Below are 16866 nucleotides of genomic sequence, written 5' to 3' on the forward strand. Positions count from 1 at the left end.
ATAATTTAATCTAGGCCATTGTTTAAATACCTGGCGAGGCTTTTGACTGTTTTGCATGGAAATTTGAATTTGCTGGAAGTCCATTTGGCGACTGGCTGCCCAATGTTCTCAACCGAGAATACGATTTGAATTCCTCACGCTATAAATTAAAAGCACACTGTTAAACATAAGGGTATTATCTAGAAACCATTTAAGGCTGCCATATTTGTGTATAAATCAGATTAGCCCTGCTGAACTTGGTGAGACTTACTGATCCAATCCTAAAATTGTTGCAGCAACAAAGAATCACTTAAACTGGGGGGCATCAGCTGCTGCACCAGCAGTGTCACAAGCCGACGTCATAGTATCAATGTTCTTCCTACGTTGCCAATCAACTGGTGCAGCCTATAAGTAGGACCCCAATTTGTTTATTTTCTCTTCATAACCTGCCATTATTTTTGGCGTCCACTTACCCCTCCCCTTGCAGTAATAATAAAAAGAACTCTGCCCCTCTCAGTTCTCTGCAGTTCAGGAGATGGGAGGGATGTTTTCTCTGCCTTGATGCTAGGCTGTTGCAGGAGGGAGGCAGCAAAGCACTGCTTGTACCTTCTGCAAAAGCCCAGCCCACAGACAGAGAAACCACTCCTTTCCTTTCCATGTTCAAGTGCAGAGAAACTGTCCACCTCTTACCCAAGTTCTCTGCAGTAAATAGAGAATGCGGGAGTTGAGAGATTTGCACTAAGTGTGCCGGAGGGGGGCACTGGCCCAGGGTGCATGTGTGAGTGGCGGTCACTCTGGCAAATGACTTGTGGATTCACATCCTTTTAGCAGTCTTCTAACTATTCTGTGATTTGGGAGCGGGGGATATCAAGGGGCAGATAGCTTTGTAGAATGTGGGTCATGTGCGACTAAAGTTTCCACCTGGATTGTTAGTTCTTTTCTATACCTACAAAACAGTTTGCTGCCTATAACTGTATTATTGGTGTCAGGCATTTAGATGCTTTACCATGTGTGCCTATGTGAAAAAATAGTTCCTGATGGCTCCTTAGGTGGAAATTCATTTCTCAGATACGCCTGACAAGTGCCAGTATTTATGCATGTCGGATCCCCCAACATACACACACAATCTGTATCATGATTAGAGAATGAAATAGGTAGAAACGATGATAGCTAAAAATGGAGGCCCACAATCATAAGCATGGAATCTCTAGGGTCAAATCACGCTAGGGACAAAAAACAGCCAGTGGTGATCACTGTCTTAATAGCCTCCTATGTTATCTGACTAGTAGCCATACTCTGAGATGAATGCTAGGTTGAGTGGACCTTAGACTGAGTTATCAAATTCTTAGGTGGTGTATTAAAATCTTTATTATTCTTGTATATGCATCCCAGTGTAATTCAGGACAGGAGATGCAAGCTGATGTATATATTCTTCAGTTTCTTTGTTTTGTTTGATTGTCCCAGCAAAAACAAACAGAGGAGAATCTCTGGTTCCTTACAGAAGTGTGCATATCCACTCTGCAGGCCACTTTTTCCGATGACCTGGAGTAACCTCTTGCATTTCAGCATTGTGTTTTAAATATAGCAGTGGGATAATGGCTAGACTGCTCAGTTTGCTGGATCGGAAGGCTTTGGTGCAGAACTGGAGCTTTCTTTGTTCCATCTGCTCTGTGTACTTTCTGGTAATGCCATTATACCCTGCCACCAATGTGACAAGAGACCCACATTGTTTCCTGCTTAGGTTTCTTTGTTGTCCTTGATGCTTCCAGTAGGAAATCTAGTATACTAGTTAAAACTCTTAACATGAACGCTTTTACAGCATGATTTAATAAAATTGCACTAACATTTATATGTGTGTGTGTGTGTGTGTGTGTGTGTGTGTGTGTGTTGGCCAATGTCCAGGATCTCTCTAGGAAGAATTTAGAAATGACTCAGAGAAAGCTATCAAGACACATCTAAATAATATAGTAGCAATATGGTTTGTTAACTTTATCATATGCGCAAGTGTGCTGATTGTAAATCACCCACCCACATACTGCTCAGTTAAGATGTTACAGTACCCAACTGGAGAACCATGGTGTGGAGATCATGAAGCATCTGCTTTCTCTCCTTCCTCCCCTTTCGTGTGAAAGTTCATTGTTGTTTCCATGGCTTGTGTTAATCTTCGTTTCCTGCAACACCTGACTCAAAACGAAACAGCGTTATGTGTTAGCTTTAGAATTTCCTCCAAATCATGGTTTGAAGTGGGCTTGAAACCATACTTTTGATGGAGCCTCATTTAGGCCTTCAGTGTAGCTTGCACAGTTTAGATGTCGCAGGAAAGTATAGTTATCGCGAACCATGGAGGAAGGGGAAAGGCAGGATGCATGAGCCTGCATGCATATCTGTAATCTCCAGCCTATAGTTGCAAGATTTTATATTGTTATGCCCAAAATGAGCCGCTGGCCGCAACGTTCCGAATTTGATCCAGCATGGTATTACATACTCAAAGGCAATAAAAAAATTGAACTATGAACTGCTTCTTTCCTTCTGATTTCCTCAATTTGCAATTCCTGGGCCCTTTAAGAGCTGGGACTGAAATCCCGTTTGGAAGTTTGGGCTCATCTTGTCATGGGCTTATACCATCCAACCATTTAGTTAATTGACAAAGGGAGTGGAACAAGCAACTGGAGGCATGACCTGAGAGATCTTATAAGCCTCATCATCAAGGCCAGCAGTCTCCAGAGCAGGATCAAGCATGTCCATTGCTGAATGGGAAATACAGTTTCCAGTGCAGCCTTGTGTTCAGGGAATTGGAGAGGGACCATAGCTTAGTGGTGGGGTGCATACTTCGCAGGCATAAGGTCCCAGGTTCAGTCCCCACCATCTTTAGTTTAAAAGGTAATTGATTAGCCTGTGGCACAAAAGACACTAATGAGAGTCACTGTATGGCAACAGTGGGTTAGGTCACTGGTCTTCAGCCTTGATCCAAGATGAGTCTCCAAATTCATGTTTGGGTTAAGAGTGGGTTCTGGGTCTGAAAAGTTTGAAGTCTACTGTTCTAGGCAGACAATTGGTCTGCAAAGCTACTGTTACTAGCCAGTCATTTCTGCCTCTCATAAAGTAAATTTGCTTGGGGTAGGATGGGCAGGAAGGCAGAGGGTGAAATCTCCTGGTCCTTTGTCTCTCTGGGCTTTTAACGAGCTCTTAAACAGACCCTGCTGTTTATTTGTTTGTTTGTTTGTTTGTTTGAGAAGTAATGCTAATTAGAAGGTAAATCAAGGGGAGCTCATCACTAGAATAATCTTGTGAACAATGGATATTCAGGGATAGATTGTTTTAGAATGAAGCATTTGGAATCCTGTAACTGAAGTGCTTTTAGAACCACCACCACTCCAGTAGTTATTAGAGTTGCATGACAAACATTTCCAGTAACTTAAATCAAGCATAAATAAATAAAGCTATATTTTATTTTTGTAAAAGGTACATAATCTCTGCAAAATGCTATTTACAAGAGTCCTGTGGCATCTTAAAGATGCATATATTTATTGTCACATTAAGATGCAGTGGTCTAGAGCTCAATCTGTAAGATGCAATGAATCAGATATGCACACATGTGGAATAATAGTAAAAGGAATGATTTCTGTACATGATTAACTTTGTATTCAATGTATACAATACTGTTAGCCTAGTCTCCGGAACAAGGATGAATGTGTGTGAATATATTTCATGGAATCTTTAAGTATACTCCCAGAGGTAGTGTATGTATATGTGTGTGTGTGTGTGTGTATATATATATATATATATATATATATATATATATATATATGCAATCTAATTTTATTTTATTTTTTAAAGTATACTCCCAAATGTCTTTGCAATTGAAAAGATTTATTCATTATATTTATGTCAAGCTTTTCCTTCAAGGAGCTCAAGGTGGTTCTCCCCCCTCCCCATTTTATCTTCACAACAACCTCGTGAGGTAGGTTAGACTGGAAGATGGTGACGGACCCAAGGTCACCACTGTGATTCAGGGCTGAGCAAGGTTTTGAACCCACTCTCGCAAGTCCTAGTTTGACATTCTAACCACTATGCTTGTCTGTCAGCCTTTCCATCACTCCACAGTAAGCAGTTCATCAATTTTATGTTCTTTTAAGTACTTCTTCCCTCGCTCCCCTTGAATATAATTCTCAGGGTGGTTTTCAAAAATTTAAACACCACAAAATATATGCACAAGAATAACAGTGGCCCAGATTCAACTGACCCAGTGCACCAGCAGAGGGCAGTGTAAGAGCTTCTGCTAGCACAGTAGGGCCCCCCCCCCCCGCCAAGCACCCACAACTCAAATTCATAGAATTGGAAGGGACCCTGGAAGTCATCTAGTTCAACCCTCTGCAATACAGGGATCTCAACTAGATCATGCATGACAGATGGCCATCCAACCTCTGCTTAAAAACTCCCAAGAAAGGAGAGTCCACAACCTCCTGAAGGAGAGGTTCCACTGTTGAACAGCTCGTACTGTCAGAAAGCTCTTCCTGATGTTTAGTCGGAATCTGATTTCTTGTAACTTGAATCCATTGGTCCAAGTCCAAGAGAAAACAAGTTTGCTTCATCCTCCATGTGACAGCCCTTCAGTTTTTGAACATGACTGTCATCTCTCTTCTCAGTCTCTTCTTTTCCAGGCTAAACATACCCAGCTCCTTCATCTGTTCCTTGTAAGGCTTGGTTTCCAGACCCTTGATCATCTTGCTTGCCCTCCTCTGCACACATTCCAGCTTGTCAATCTCCTTCTTAAATTGTGGTGCCCTGAACTGGACACAGTATTCCAGTTGTGGTCTGACCAAGGCAGAATAGAGTGGTACTCTTACTTCCCTTGATCTGGACACAATGCAGATAGAATGCAGCCTAGAATAGTATTAGCTTCTTTTACTGCTGCATCACACTGTTGAATCACGTTAAGCTTAATGTCTACTACGGCCCCTGGATCCTTTTCACATGTACTATTGGCAATCTAGGTGGCCCCCATCTTATATTTGTGCATCTGGTTCTTCCTTCCTTAATGTAGAGCCTTACATGTGTACCCACTGAAATAAATTTTGTTAGTTTTGGCCCAATTTCTTAAGGATATATTGAAGCCTGATTCTGTCTTCTGTGGCATTGGCTACCCCTCCCTGTTTGGTGTCATCTGAAATTTTGATGAGCATCCCCTCAATTCCTCCATCCAAGTCTTTTGTAAAGATGTTGAACAACAATGAGCCCGGGAAAGAACCCCGTGATACCCCTAAGAAGCAGAAATGCTTTCAGTAATGGAACCAGCAAAAGACCGTGACATTGAATTCCTCTCAATACAGTGGTACCTCGCAAGACGAATGCCTCTCAAGACGAAAAACTCGCAAGACGAAAGAGTTTTTCGTTTTTTGAGTTGCTTCGCGAGATGAATTTCCCTATGGGCTTGCTTCGCAAGACGGAAACGTCTTGCAAGTTTGTTTCCTTTTTCTTAATACTGTTATAGTAATACAGGGTGCATTGCTTGAAGAGGTGCAGTTGCGACTTGACTTCGGGGAGCAACTCATAGCACGCGGTGTGGTAGCCTTTTTTGAGGTTTTTGAAGATTTTTTTGAAAAAATTGAAACCATGCTTCGCAAGACGAAAAAACTCGCAAGACGAAAAAACTCGCAGAACGAATTAATTTCGTTTTGCGAGGCACCACTGTAACTGGATATGCTGCATTTTCTCAGGTGCAAAACACATTTCCTTTAGTTTCTAAGAGCACTGTTGAACTGTTCTGTTGTTCACACGCTGCACACATGGAGAGGTGCGCAGCCCTATGAAAAGCAACTAGAAACAGCTACACCAGAACAGTGATTCTGGTAGGACTATAAAAGTTTTTGCAGCTAGGTAAAACAGACTGGGATCCCTCATTTCACCTACAGATGTTTTTAATACGCTTAACATTATCCAATACCAGTAACTGAGGTAGTCTAAATACCACAGCAGGGACTGATTAGCTTTTTCAGATCACTGCCTTTATTTGCTGTTTGCAAAGAAGCTTAATCCAGTGCTAGCGACCAGGCTTCCTGCTGTGGTTTGAGGTAGTATTCTCTTATTCTTTGTATCCATAGCGGCAGAAATTAGAGAGGGGGACTCCTGCTCCTGATTGAAAACCTCAAAATAGTCAATGACAGTCTCAGGATCTGGGCGATTTTCTTTTCCTGGATCATTTAAAATATATTGGTTGGTTAGTTAGTTGAGAATTTGTTCACTGCCACCACCAGTGAACTACCAGAGAGAGTACATACAGCAGAGCCTATAGAAATGGATTCTGAAGTTTAAGATCTGTAACTGTGAAGAAATGGAAGAGTTGCATATATTACATTGCATTGTATATGCAATAATTCATATTTTTATTTTGAATTTTTTATGATTCAACATTTAGCTGATTTTAATGACCCGGACCTCACAGTAAAAAAAAATCATTTTATCTTTCAGTTAAGCACCAATCATTATTTTTCTGTTGATCTCCTGTGCCTGCAGGAATAAGCAAAAGGTTATTTACAATTTTCAGAATTTATCTCTTTGTAGCATAGTGTGTTCTTAAATCCCATGCAGGAGGGTAAACTACAAGGTTCTTTTGAACAAAACTCCCCTTGAAGGAGTTGCTGTACTTGTCATTGCCCTTGTGATTCACACGTTCTAAATGTCAAAAACGAGTAGACGGTCACATCAAAACAGCATGTTGAATTTTGACTGTTATTTCTCTTACAGGCGTAGAGGATTTTAACCAACGGTGCCCTTCCGTTTACGAAAGGTACTTCCTTCATCAAAGGCGGGGGTAATTTTTGCAAATTCCCACTTCTCCTCGCAGCCCCCTGTGCAACCCCTCCATCTTTTCCAGAAGGTTTGGGGACCCATGGGAGGTGGTGTGAGGGGAAGAGGGAATAAGCAAAAATTGCCTCTTTCCTCCTCCCACTGTCTGAAACCTCCACTGGATCAAATTGGAGGGGACACTGTTGGATAAAACCCATTAAACATTATGAAGCCCACTAAGCAAACTCACTGTAGTATTATCTCCCCCTCCTCGAATGTTTCTTTATTTCCACATGCTGTTAGAAATTTCCCAACATAGAGACTGCAAAAAATGGCGCTTGGTTTTCACGTTTGTCAGCTCCTGGTTCCATTGCTACTCGGATGCACCTAACCTCATGCGCGTTGCAGTTATGTAGGTTTTTCAAGAAACCACACAAACAAATGCTTCAGGAAATCGAACACTAATTCCGCACATAAATACTCTGAGTGCTTTTCCCACTGCCTGTTTGATTTTACTTTTACTTTTCTTTTTTACTTTCCTTTTCTTTTTTAAGCCGGAGAAGAATGCAGGTATAATTGTGCCGCTGTGCTGGGTACTGTTGCGCTCCCCCCCCCACCCAATAATAGAAGCGAAATGTCCTTTATGATCGGCGTGGGCTGTGTTTTTTGTTTTGAGCTCTTCTAGTCGAACCTTGCAACTTTTGCTATATAAAAAATAATTCCCTTTCTTTGTTTCGTGAATTAGAAACAATGAGGGAAAGCTGAAGTCTGCCCAGGCCAGGTGTTTCTTGTTGGCAGCCTGCTCCCTAATGACTCTGGCTCTCATACAGCAGCTGCCTGCTAGTCTCTTTTGTATGGCCTATTGTTGCTGCACACCCCTCGTTAATACACATGCTGCCCGGGGCAGACCCTGAGAATGACATCAACTTGCTTCTCTTAGAAACCTACAAACCTGACGCAGGGTGGGGAGGCTTTTCCTTGCATCTGCCTGGCCAACTAATTGTCAGCCTTTCCCGGCCTCCGATTGGTCGCTGTTCTGCTCGGTAATAGGTTAAGCAAAGACATTGCTATTCCATCTGGTCAACCATTCATTGTTCTGCTTGCCTGCCTGGAAGTTTGCAGCTGAAATCGTGTTAAGGAGTTGCTTCTGGACCTGCTGCAAAAAAAAATAAATTGCCCGCCTCAATATCTCTGTACTTTCCAGTTAACGTAAGTATTTGGACTTGTCTTTGCCAGGGATTAAACGCTTTTACTCCTTTTGACCCATCAGTATGTTCCTAAATAAAAGAAGCACAATATGTGTAAGGGATTTTTTTGGGGGGGGGAGCTGTAAAAGCTGCAACCCCCCTTCAAAAAAATGGCATTTTAAAAATGTGTTATTTTAAATCTCATTCATTCAAGTGAAGAAATGTAAGAGAAATAAGAGTGACACATTACCAGAAGCTTGTACATAGCTAATGGGCAATAAAAAAAAATCATTAGAAGTGAATTTGATTATTTTTTTGGTAGCATTTGGCTGACTCGGTAAACGTTATCCTTAGTAAAAATGAGCAGCTGGAAGAACACCAGTTACCTGTGTTGAAAGGATGGTTTTGTGATAAATTAACCTTCATGTAACAACATAAATTATTTTATGGTCAAAGAATTTAGTCCAGCTTCATGAAGGTGCAGGGAGGATGTAGAGTATGTGTAAGTGTCATATATATATATTGTGTGTGTGTTGAATTTTTTCTGGTGGTTTTGATTTGCTGTTCAGCCTGTTTTATATTTTGGGCTTAGACACTAGGCTGAAGAACACTTTTAACACTTTAATCTTTGAGCCAATGCCAGAGTTCCTCTAAGGGGGGGGGGGGAGATCTTCCTGGGAGGGGACACCTGAAAGGGTTAAAAAGAGGTTTGCATTTCTACCAAATGCCCTATTGTGTGAACATATGCATAAGTCTATTGAAAGTTTTCAGAAGATGGGCAGGCCACCAGTTGCTGGTCTCCTGCAGTTCCAGCAGACATCTGTTGCCCTAGAGCATTAACCAATCTGTTCAACGGGACATCCTTCCTTTGTTAGAGTGAGGGCTGTTGTCTGCATCACTCTCTGAAATACAATGGTAATTAAATACATAAAGTCGTGCAGCAGATATTTATTACATATTTATTATTTTGATTTGCATTGTTACAATGTCTTGGCTATTTTAATAATGCATAACCTGAGCGATCCCTCCTTTCCCCAGCAAAACATATCATTTAAAGTATACTAATATTCTTAGCATTGTTGATTAGTGGGAACATTTACTGCTGAAAAGCAATAGACAAGCCAGGCAGTTATGACACATATTTCCATGAACTTACTTGATGTTGTTACTTTCCAACATACTGATTAGCACTTGCCTTTCTTGACTCGAGGCAAAAATGTCGATAAAACCTGGTAACTGGGCTTAAATTTTAAGTAATCATTTTAGTGCACATCCCTGTGAATTCAAGTCAGGATTTCAGTTTATCCCAATAAGGCCACTTTCAAGATGTGACTGGACAAGTGCTCCCCTGCTTTTCAGTATATGGGCAATTGACCCCACTGCATTCATTTGTGACTTAAGGTTTTATTGGAGGTAATTATATATCATATAATGCATCAGAAGTTGTTTCCAAAGGCTAACATCTTATGGAGATGCAGCTGCAAATTTCTTGTGTAAAGTTACAGCTGCAGATTTCTTGGAAGAGATAAAATACACAGCTGTGGAATAGAGATGTACCAGTGGGATTGCTGTTTGGGAAATAGAAGCCATGGCATCATTGTTTTATTTGCAGTGAACTCTCAATAGATAACTACCTTAAGGCTATAATACTTAGCACTTCCTAGTAAATCCCGTTGAAATCAGTGGAGCATACTTCTGAGTAAACATGTGCAGCCTTCTGCTGCACAAAAAGGGGTTGTTCTTAATGTCAGAATAAAATGCTATGCTTTTCTATTTGTGTTGGTTTGTTAGCTGTTGATCAGTACATATCTCCTCAAAAAAATGTTTGAATGTCTAAGTACAAGCATGTTGTCCATTACATTTCCTTAGTTCTGTTGTCAAATGTATTATTAGTATGACTTTGAGGTATATTAAGCATACAGTTGCACGTTAATTATAAAAAGCCCTCTTTGTAATGCCTGGATGAAGATATATGACTTGTATGCAATGGCTGAATTTGTAAATGCCATGTTCTTTCCTCATTTAGTAGCCATTTCACATTCTCTTAGAAGGTTTCCAAATGCTGAAAACTCCAGTGAAAGTTTATTTCTAAAATAGGCTTCCTTTTCTGGTCCGCATCTCTTAACTTTACTCTGGATCAGACGAAAAATGCTTACACCTTAAATGGGTTACAATGGAAACCAATGGTAGTTGCTTCCAGGTGATGTTATTTTCAGGGCCCAGGAAGCATTTCGCAGCGCATGGGTTTGGCGAGTGAGCCATTATCTCAGTATATTACTATTGCGATACATGAGCCAACCTAAACTTTTTCCAGCCAATCTTAAAAGTGTTGCCCATTAAATATACTTCCTCCAGTCAGAGCAGATTGCAGGGTTTATGGAACAATGATGTCGGAGCTTCCAGATTGGTTTGGCAGCTGCATTGTTCTCCGAGGGTATACCAGACGCACTTAAGTCCCCGTCTTTTTTTTGTAGGCTTTGTTCATACCAAATTATTCTTGCACTCTGCTAGCATTCATGATGGCTTGTTAAAGGAGTGCATCCTAGCAACGCAAGGCTGGTTGCTAAGCAACATAGCTTTCCATAGGTTTTTCTTGTTTAAGATACTTTTTGGTGGTAGTTTTATGAAGGCCGCCAAAGTGTGGGTTTTGAACTGTATTCTTTCATTAGGATACTGTTGTGATTTGTTAGTGGCAATGGGGCTACGAGTGAATTGCAGCAGTTAGTAAATCACAGCGTTGTTCAGCTCTGCTTCCTGAATTCACCATGTATTTGTACTGCAGCACTGTCTGAATGAACCTGGAGATCGTTATTTTTATAAAGTCAAGCCTGTTAGGGCTTACTAACATTGATATCCTCTTAACAGGTATTACTGCAGTTGTGCATCCATTAAACAAAATTAAGAATTCCAAGAAAATGGGGGGGAAACCAGTTATTTTTGTAAGATTAAAACAGATTGGACAGTAAAAATGCTTTTGTCTTTTTAAATGAGAAACTGTATATTTAGGATGGAAAACTTTGCTTTATTAACCACCATGATGCAACTTTTAGAACTAATTTTTAAAAGCTGGTGAGAAGCACCTATGAAGGACTTTGAGAGGAGAGGGGACAAAGAAATATTGGGGGTAAAAATGAATTCTGAAATGAGAACAAATTGTGCATCTTGTTAATTTTAACCAAATCAATATTTTAATTATAACTGTTTGGATCCCCCCCCCCCATAAAAAAAATCCTCTAAATTACATAGATTGTGAGTCCTTTGGGGACAGAAATGTATGGTGGTTTAAAAATTACTGTTACCCATCCTGAGTTTTCAGAAGATGGGCTATACTTTAAAAATATGTCATCCTTTGGAACTCATTTCCCAGCTTTGTGTTATGATAATAAAAATATATTTCTTCTCTATTATTGGCCTCAATCCACAGGCTGTTGTATGTGAAGATTTCCTGTGCCAAACAGATGGTAGGTACTATCAAGCATGGAAGTGTTAGTCACCTGTTGAGGAGAAGAGGGAGTTCCTGGAATAAGTGCTGTTGCCCTTGCTCTCTCACTCACTCACACTATACACACACACACACACACACACACACACACACACACATATATATAATCACATATCCAATAGCTCTGGTTACAAGGATTTTTTCCACACAGCACATGGGACTTCATCTGGAAGAGTATTCACCAAGTCCAAACTTCCTTTGCACTTATTGCCATTTCTGGATTGGGACAGGTGTCTTTCAAGCATTTCTTCTTTTATCTAAATGTTCAGCCACATAAATGGCATTATACTTTTAAACAGGGTCCATTTTAAAGCAATCAGCGTGCATAGATGCTTGTGTATTCAAACATCCCACCCGTTGTATCAGGTGGGATGGGCACATGGTGTCTTGATGTCTACAGTCCTGTTCCATCTTGTGTACAGAGTTGAAGCCTTTTCTTGACTACTTGCTAAAATAAATGAAGATTTCAGAGCAGCTCTTGGAATTGCAGCCTTCTTAACCACTGGTTTAGCTTTATTCCCAAATATTCCCTGCTTGAAGTGCTGTAGGTTTAGACTTCCTGGTGTGTTTAAATCATCAAATGTTGACTTACTGCGGAAGGCAGTATTTTTCTGACAGTGGTAATTGTTCTGCTTTTGTGTTAGAATTCTTACTTAAAAACAAACAAAGTTTTTTTAAAAAAATACAGGTAAAATGTCTTGTTTCCTTGCTTTGTGGCTTAAGACATCTGGAATTTTGTGAACACTGGGCATCCTTGATATTCCACCTGTAGTTTTTGCCTGCTCTACTCTTGTGCCTCTTGTATTCTCCTGCCCCATAGTCTAGATCTTGTCAGTTAATATAGCATGAATGCTCGAAATAACTTCAACACTCCATAAAAACTAAGAGCAGACAATTGATGAACATCCTGGGTTTTGCTCCTAAGAATCTTGGCCGAACACTGGAAATTGGTTTAATTTGCATCCATATCAGAAGGTTTATAGAAAATACTAAATAGAAAAAGTGGGTGAGGTAGACTCCCAGCTTATTTATATATGAGAGTGATATAGTGTGTCAGAGTTCCTAACCTGAATGGTGGTAAACATTGAATGTCACATATTTGCAGTCCTGTAATGGCAGTTAAAACTGTGTGACAGGAATTAATATGACTTGATAATAACTCAGACAAGCACTGAAAATTCATATTTGCCGATAAATATGTATTTGAACATTTATGCTGCACTATAATAATCTAAATGTTTAGTAAATTCTGTCTCACTAGTAATATGTCGTAAGGATTTTGAGTCCTCTTGATTTAAAGTACATTATGACTGAGCTGTCATATTGTTGAAACAAAAGAGCTTTATTGACTTGGGGCCTTGACATCTGCTTGAAAACCTTTACAAGGGTCAAAGGCCAGCACTAGTTTGGCCAAACTCATTTTGGAATCTTGACAATTTAATATTTGCCTGTGATACAAGTATGTATTGGACCTTTCACAAAGCTGAGTTCCAAATAGATCTCACCAGGAGGTGATTAAAAGAGAGTGGTTTGAATCTCCCTTTAGGAAGGCAAAAATCTAAATCTTAAGACAAGTTCCAAATGGAAAGAAAATCCCTAGTTCTAACTTTATTATTTCTTCTTTAGGAATACAGGATACTTTATATCCCGGAATACAGGAAAACCAACAAAGTGGAGTCAAGTACATGCAGCAGCTTCATGGGCTTGAAGGATCACTTGAGGCATGACCTAGGCCACCTCTATGAGGACAGCACTGAGACGCAAATAAGTGCCATTGCACCTTGGTCAGTGGTAGAGAAACCTACCATGGATAAAGTTAACTCTAGGAAGGAGGATGCTAACAAGGAAACTTCTGAAGAAACTGGAAGCTCCAGTTGTGATTCTGAGGAGAGCACAAATTCCGATAATGAATTGGAACGACCAGCTATAATTGGACCAGAATCATGCTTCTTACCTAAGACTCACAGACCACTGTGCAGGTCTCCTTGCTTAGAACCACATATATTAAAGCGCAATGAAATCTTGCAAGACCTTAAGCTGGAGGAAGCTCAGATAGGGTCTAAAGAACTGAAGAAACCTCCTGACGTGGTGAAAGAGTATCAAACCAAACTGGAGTTTGCACTTAAGTTAGGTTATTCTGAGGAACAGGTTCAACTTGTCCTGAATAAGCTGGGTACTGATGCTTTAATCAATGATATATTGGGAGAACTTGTCAAACTTGGAAATAAAACTGAGACGGATCAGAGTGTAAGTAACATTAACGCTAGCATAATGCGAGAAGCATCTTCTGTTGAGTCTCAGAGATCTGACTCCCCGCTTCCGGAAGATGTGCCAGTGGATGGTGATAACCTCAGACCTATAGTTATTGATGGCAGCAATGTGGCAATGAGGTATGTTACAGTGGAATGATAGCCGTTGTGTATTGGGGTTTCAGTTGTAACAGGTGAGCATATTACTGCCCTTCTGTTACTTGTGATGTTACATGATCAGGGATAACCAATGTGGTGCTTTCCAAATGGTGTTGGATTACAGTTCCCCTCATCCCAGACGATCAGCCATGCTAACCAGGGTTGATAGGAGTTGGTGCTCTGACAAACGCGGGTCCCTTCTTCCAGCTCTGATTCTAGCATCTGCACTGCTTTGGCTACCCCTGCATATAAGTAGACTGCCAGCCTAGCAGTTTGAAAGCACACTAGTGCAAGTAGATAAATAGGTACCACTGTGACGGGAAAGTAAATTATATTTCCATGCGCTCTGGCTTCCATCACAGTGTTCCGTTGCGCCAGAAGCTGTTGAGTCATGCTGCCCGCATGACCCGGAAAGCTGTCTGCGGACAAACACTGGCTCCCTCAGCCTGAAAGTGAGATGAGCACCACACCCCATAGTTGCCTTTGATTGGACTTATCCATCCAGGGGTCCTTTACCTTTTTTTACTTTTACCTATAGGTAGAGTATAATCCACTCAAAATAGTTCCCCCATCAAGTAAGAAGCAAACAGAATAGTAAGCAAACATTTACATTGCTAAATCACAATATGCACCATTACTTCATGAACTTGAGCGACAACCTGTTAAAAATAGTTTAAAATTCCAACGATAAAACTTGCTGAAAAATATGAGAGGTTATTGAGTCCTTCATCAACTTCAGTTTCACGGTAGCAAACAAAAGCCTGGTGCAAAGCATACTATTAGCAGTGCACAGGAGACATATACACCATACACACGTTCTGTAGAAGGGAAAAATAAAAATTTCATTACTGTTATCACACAAGATTAGTCACAGATTTCCAAAAACACAACAGTAGCAATAAAACTCAATCCTATACACATTTAGAAAAAGAAACCTACCTCCAGAACTACCAAGGGCTTCTAAAACATTCACAAGACTTAAACTGCAATCATTTTCTCACTTATTTGGGAGCAGGCCCCATTTAATTCAGCGCAACTTACTTCTGGGTGGACATGTATAGAGTTGCACTGTGAAAAATGCCTGAATGGTTAATGGCTGGAGATATACACCGCTTGAGAAAGCATAAGGAAAGCTATATTTCACTATAGAGAGTAGGCATTCCCTCTGAGATGGTTATTTTGAATCCCCCTTGTGTTGGAAAGCCGTACATGAGAGCTTGCTTTCCCTTTCCATGGGAAAGTGTATTCAGAACTGAGGAAGAGATTCCCTTGGTTTCAACACTAGAACTCTTGGGCATTCAATGAAGCTGACTGTTGGACAACTTAAGAGAGATGAAATTATGTACACAGTGCACATTAAGCTATGAACTTGCTCTCAACTCGAATGCTTTAAAAGAGGAGCAGGCAAATTCAAAGAGGGCAGTGCTATCAGCTATCAACATTTACTAGCCACGATGGCTATGTTCTGCCTCCACCGTCAGAGGCAATATGTCTCTTAATACAAGTTTGGAAATTGCAGTTGGGTGTAGGGCTGTTTCACTCATGTCCAGCTTTGCAGACCTTCCCACAGGCATCTGGTTGGCCCCTCTGAGAACAGGATGCTGAGCAAGATGGGCCATTTGCTTGATTCAGCAGACTTGTCTCATGTTCCGTGTGGGGTTTTCTGTATTTTAACCGTGAGAGCAGAAATTTAGTAGAATGAAAACTGAACTAAGATTCTTTGCGTGCACAAGATTATCCAAAGTAATGGCAGATATTCAGTAGGGACGCAGGTGGCGCTGTGGGTTAAACCACAGAGCTGCGGACTTGCCGATCAGAAGGTCGGCGGTTCGAATCCCCGCGATGGGGTGAGCTCCCATTGCTTGGTCCCTGCTCCTGCCAACCTAGCAGTTTGAAAGCACATCAAAGTACAAGTAGATAAATAGGTACCACTCCAGCGGGAAGGTAAACACCGTTTCCGTGCGCTGCTCTGGTTCACCAGAACCGGCTTAGTCATGCTGGCCACGTGACCTGGAAGCTGTACGCCGGCTCCCTCGGCCAATAAAGCAAGATGAGTGCCGCAACCCCAGAGTTGGCCATGACTGGACCTAATGGTCAGGGGTCCCTTTACCTTTTTAACAGTACTGCAAGGGCAAATACAGAAGGGAAAATGTACGTGTGCACGTATAAATATTGAGCTAACCATGTTGGCTCAACAAAGCTCCTTATACCACTATTGGGATGTAGAAAACAGAATGTGAAATGTCAGGAAATATGATGATAGGATGATAGATGAATATAGCAGATCCAATTTATACATCACAAAAGTGTCCCCAGTCTGTTTTTATGACATATAATGTATTCAAAGTATTATATTAGACTGTACTGAACTAATCGCTTGTGACTGTTTCCATATTCTTCTTGGATGTTATTTGGCGTTTAAAAGCTCAGCAGAGATGAGCTTGGTGCAGAGTTCCTGCAGGAAGAGCATGCTTGACAATCAAACTGAGATTCTGACTTGGTAAAATGGGAAAGCTACATTTATTACTGGCCAATATGTGGTTGATAGGAAACATCCCCAGTTCCTTCTAACTAAGGTGGAGATGGCTTGAGCCATGCTTGCTCTTGCAGCTCAGATGAAGAGAGATTTGAGAGTGTCTTCTGTCGCGAGGAAGGCATGAAGGAAAAGAGGCATTGAGGTCAGGTCAGCAGCTTCATGTCTAACACTGAAGGAACATCAAGAGGTTAGCACAAGGAGGACAGCTTAGGAAACTTGGAGATTTATCTCCATCTACCCTTCCCAAGCAAGGGACGCGGGTGGCACTGTGGGTTAAACCACAGAACCTAGGACTTGCCGATCAGAAGGTCGGCGTTTCGAATCCCCGCGACAGGGGGAGCTCCCGTTGCTCGGTCCCTGCTCCTGCCAACCTAGCAGTTCGAAAGCACGTCAAAGTGCCAGTAGATAAATAGGTACCGCTCCGGCGGGAAGGTAAACGGCGTTTCCATGTGCTGCTCTGATTCGCCA

General features: G+C 41.1%; 1 protein-coding gene across 8 annotated transcripts in view; it reads left to right on the forward strand.

Moving 5' to 3' along the window:
- Nucleotides 1-16866, forward strand: part of ZC3H12C (zinc finger CCCH-type containing 12C) — a 48101-nt gene that overhangs the window by 15728 nt on the left and 15507 nt on the right. For 7 of the 8 annotated variants that reach the window (XM_081003496.1, XM_081003501.1, XM_081003498.1 and 4 more), the window contains one exon: nucleotides 13081-13844. In XM_081003496.1, coding sequence (XP_080859622.1) covers nucleotides 13153-13844 — 692 coding nt within the window. In that variant the 5' untranslated portion in view covers nucleotides 13081-13152. Of the gene's footprint in view, nucleotides 1-7731; nucleotides 7975-13080; nucleotides 13845-16866 lie in introns of those variants that run through there. The other variant, XM_081003502.1, reaches the window with a different exon arrangement.

This window comes from Podarcis pityusensis, assembly GCF_964106645.2.
Source record: "Podarcis pityusensis genome assembly, chromosome: 4".
NCBI classification, from domain to species: Eukaryota; Metazoa; Chordata; class Lepidosauria; order Squamata; family Lacertidae; genus Podarcis; species Podarcis pityusensis.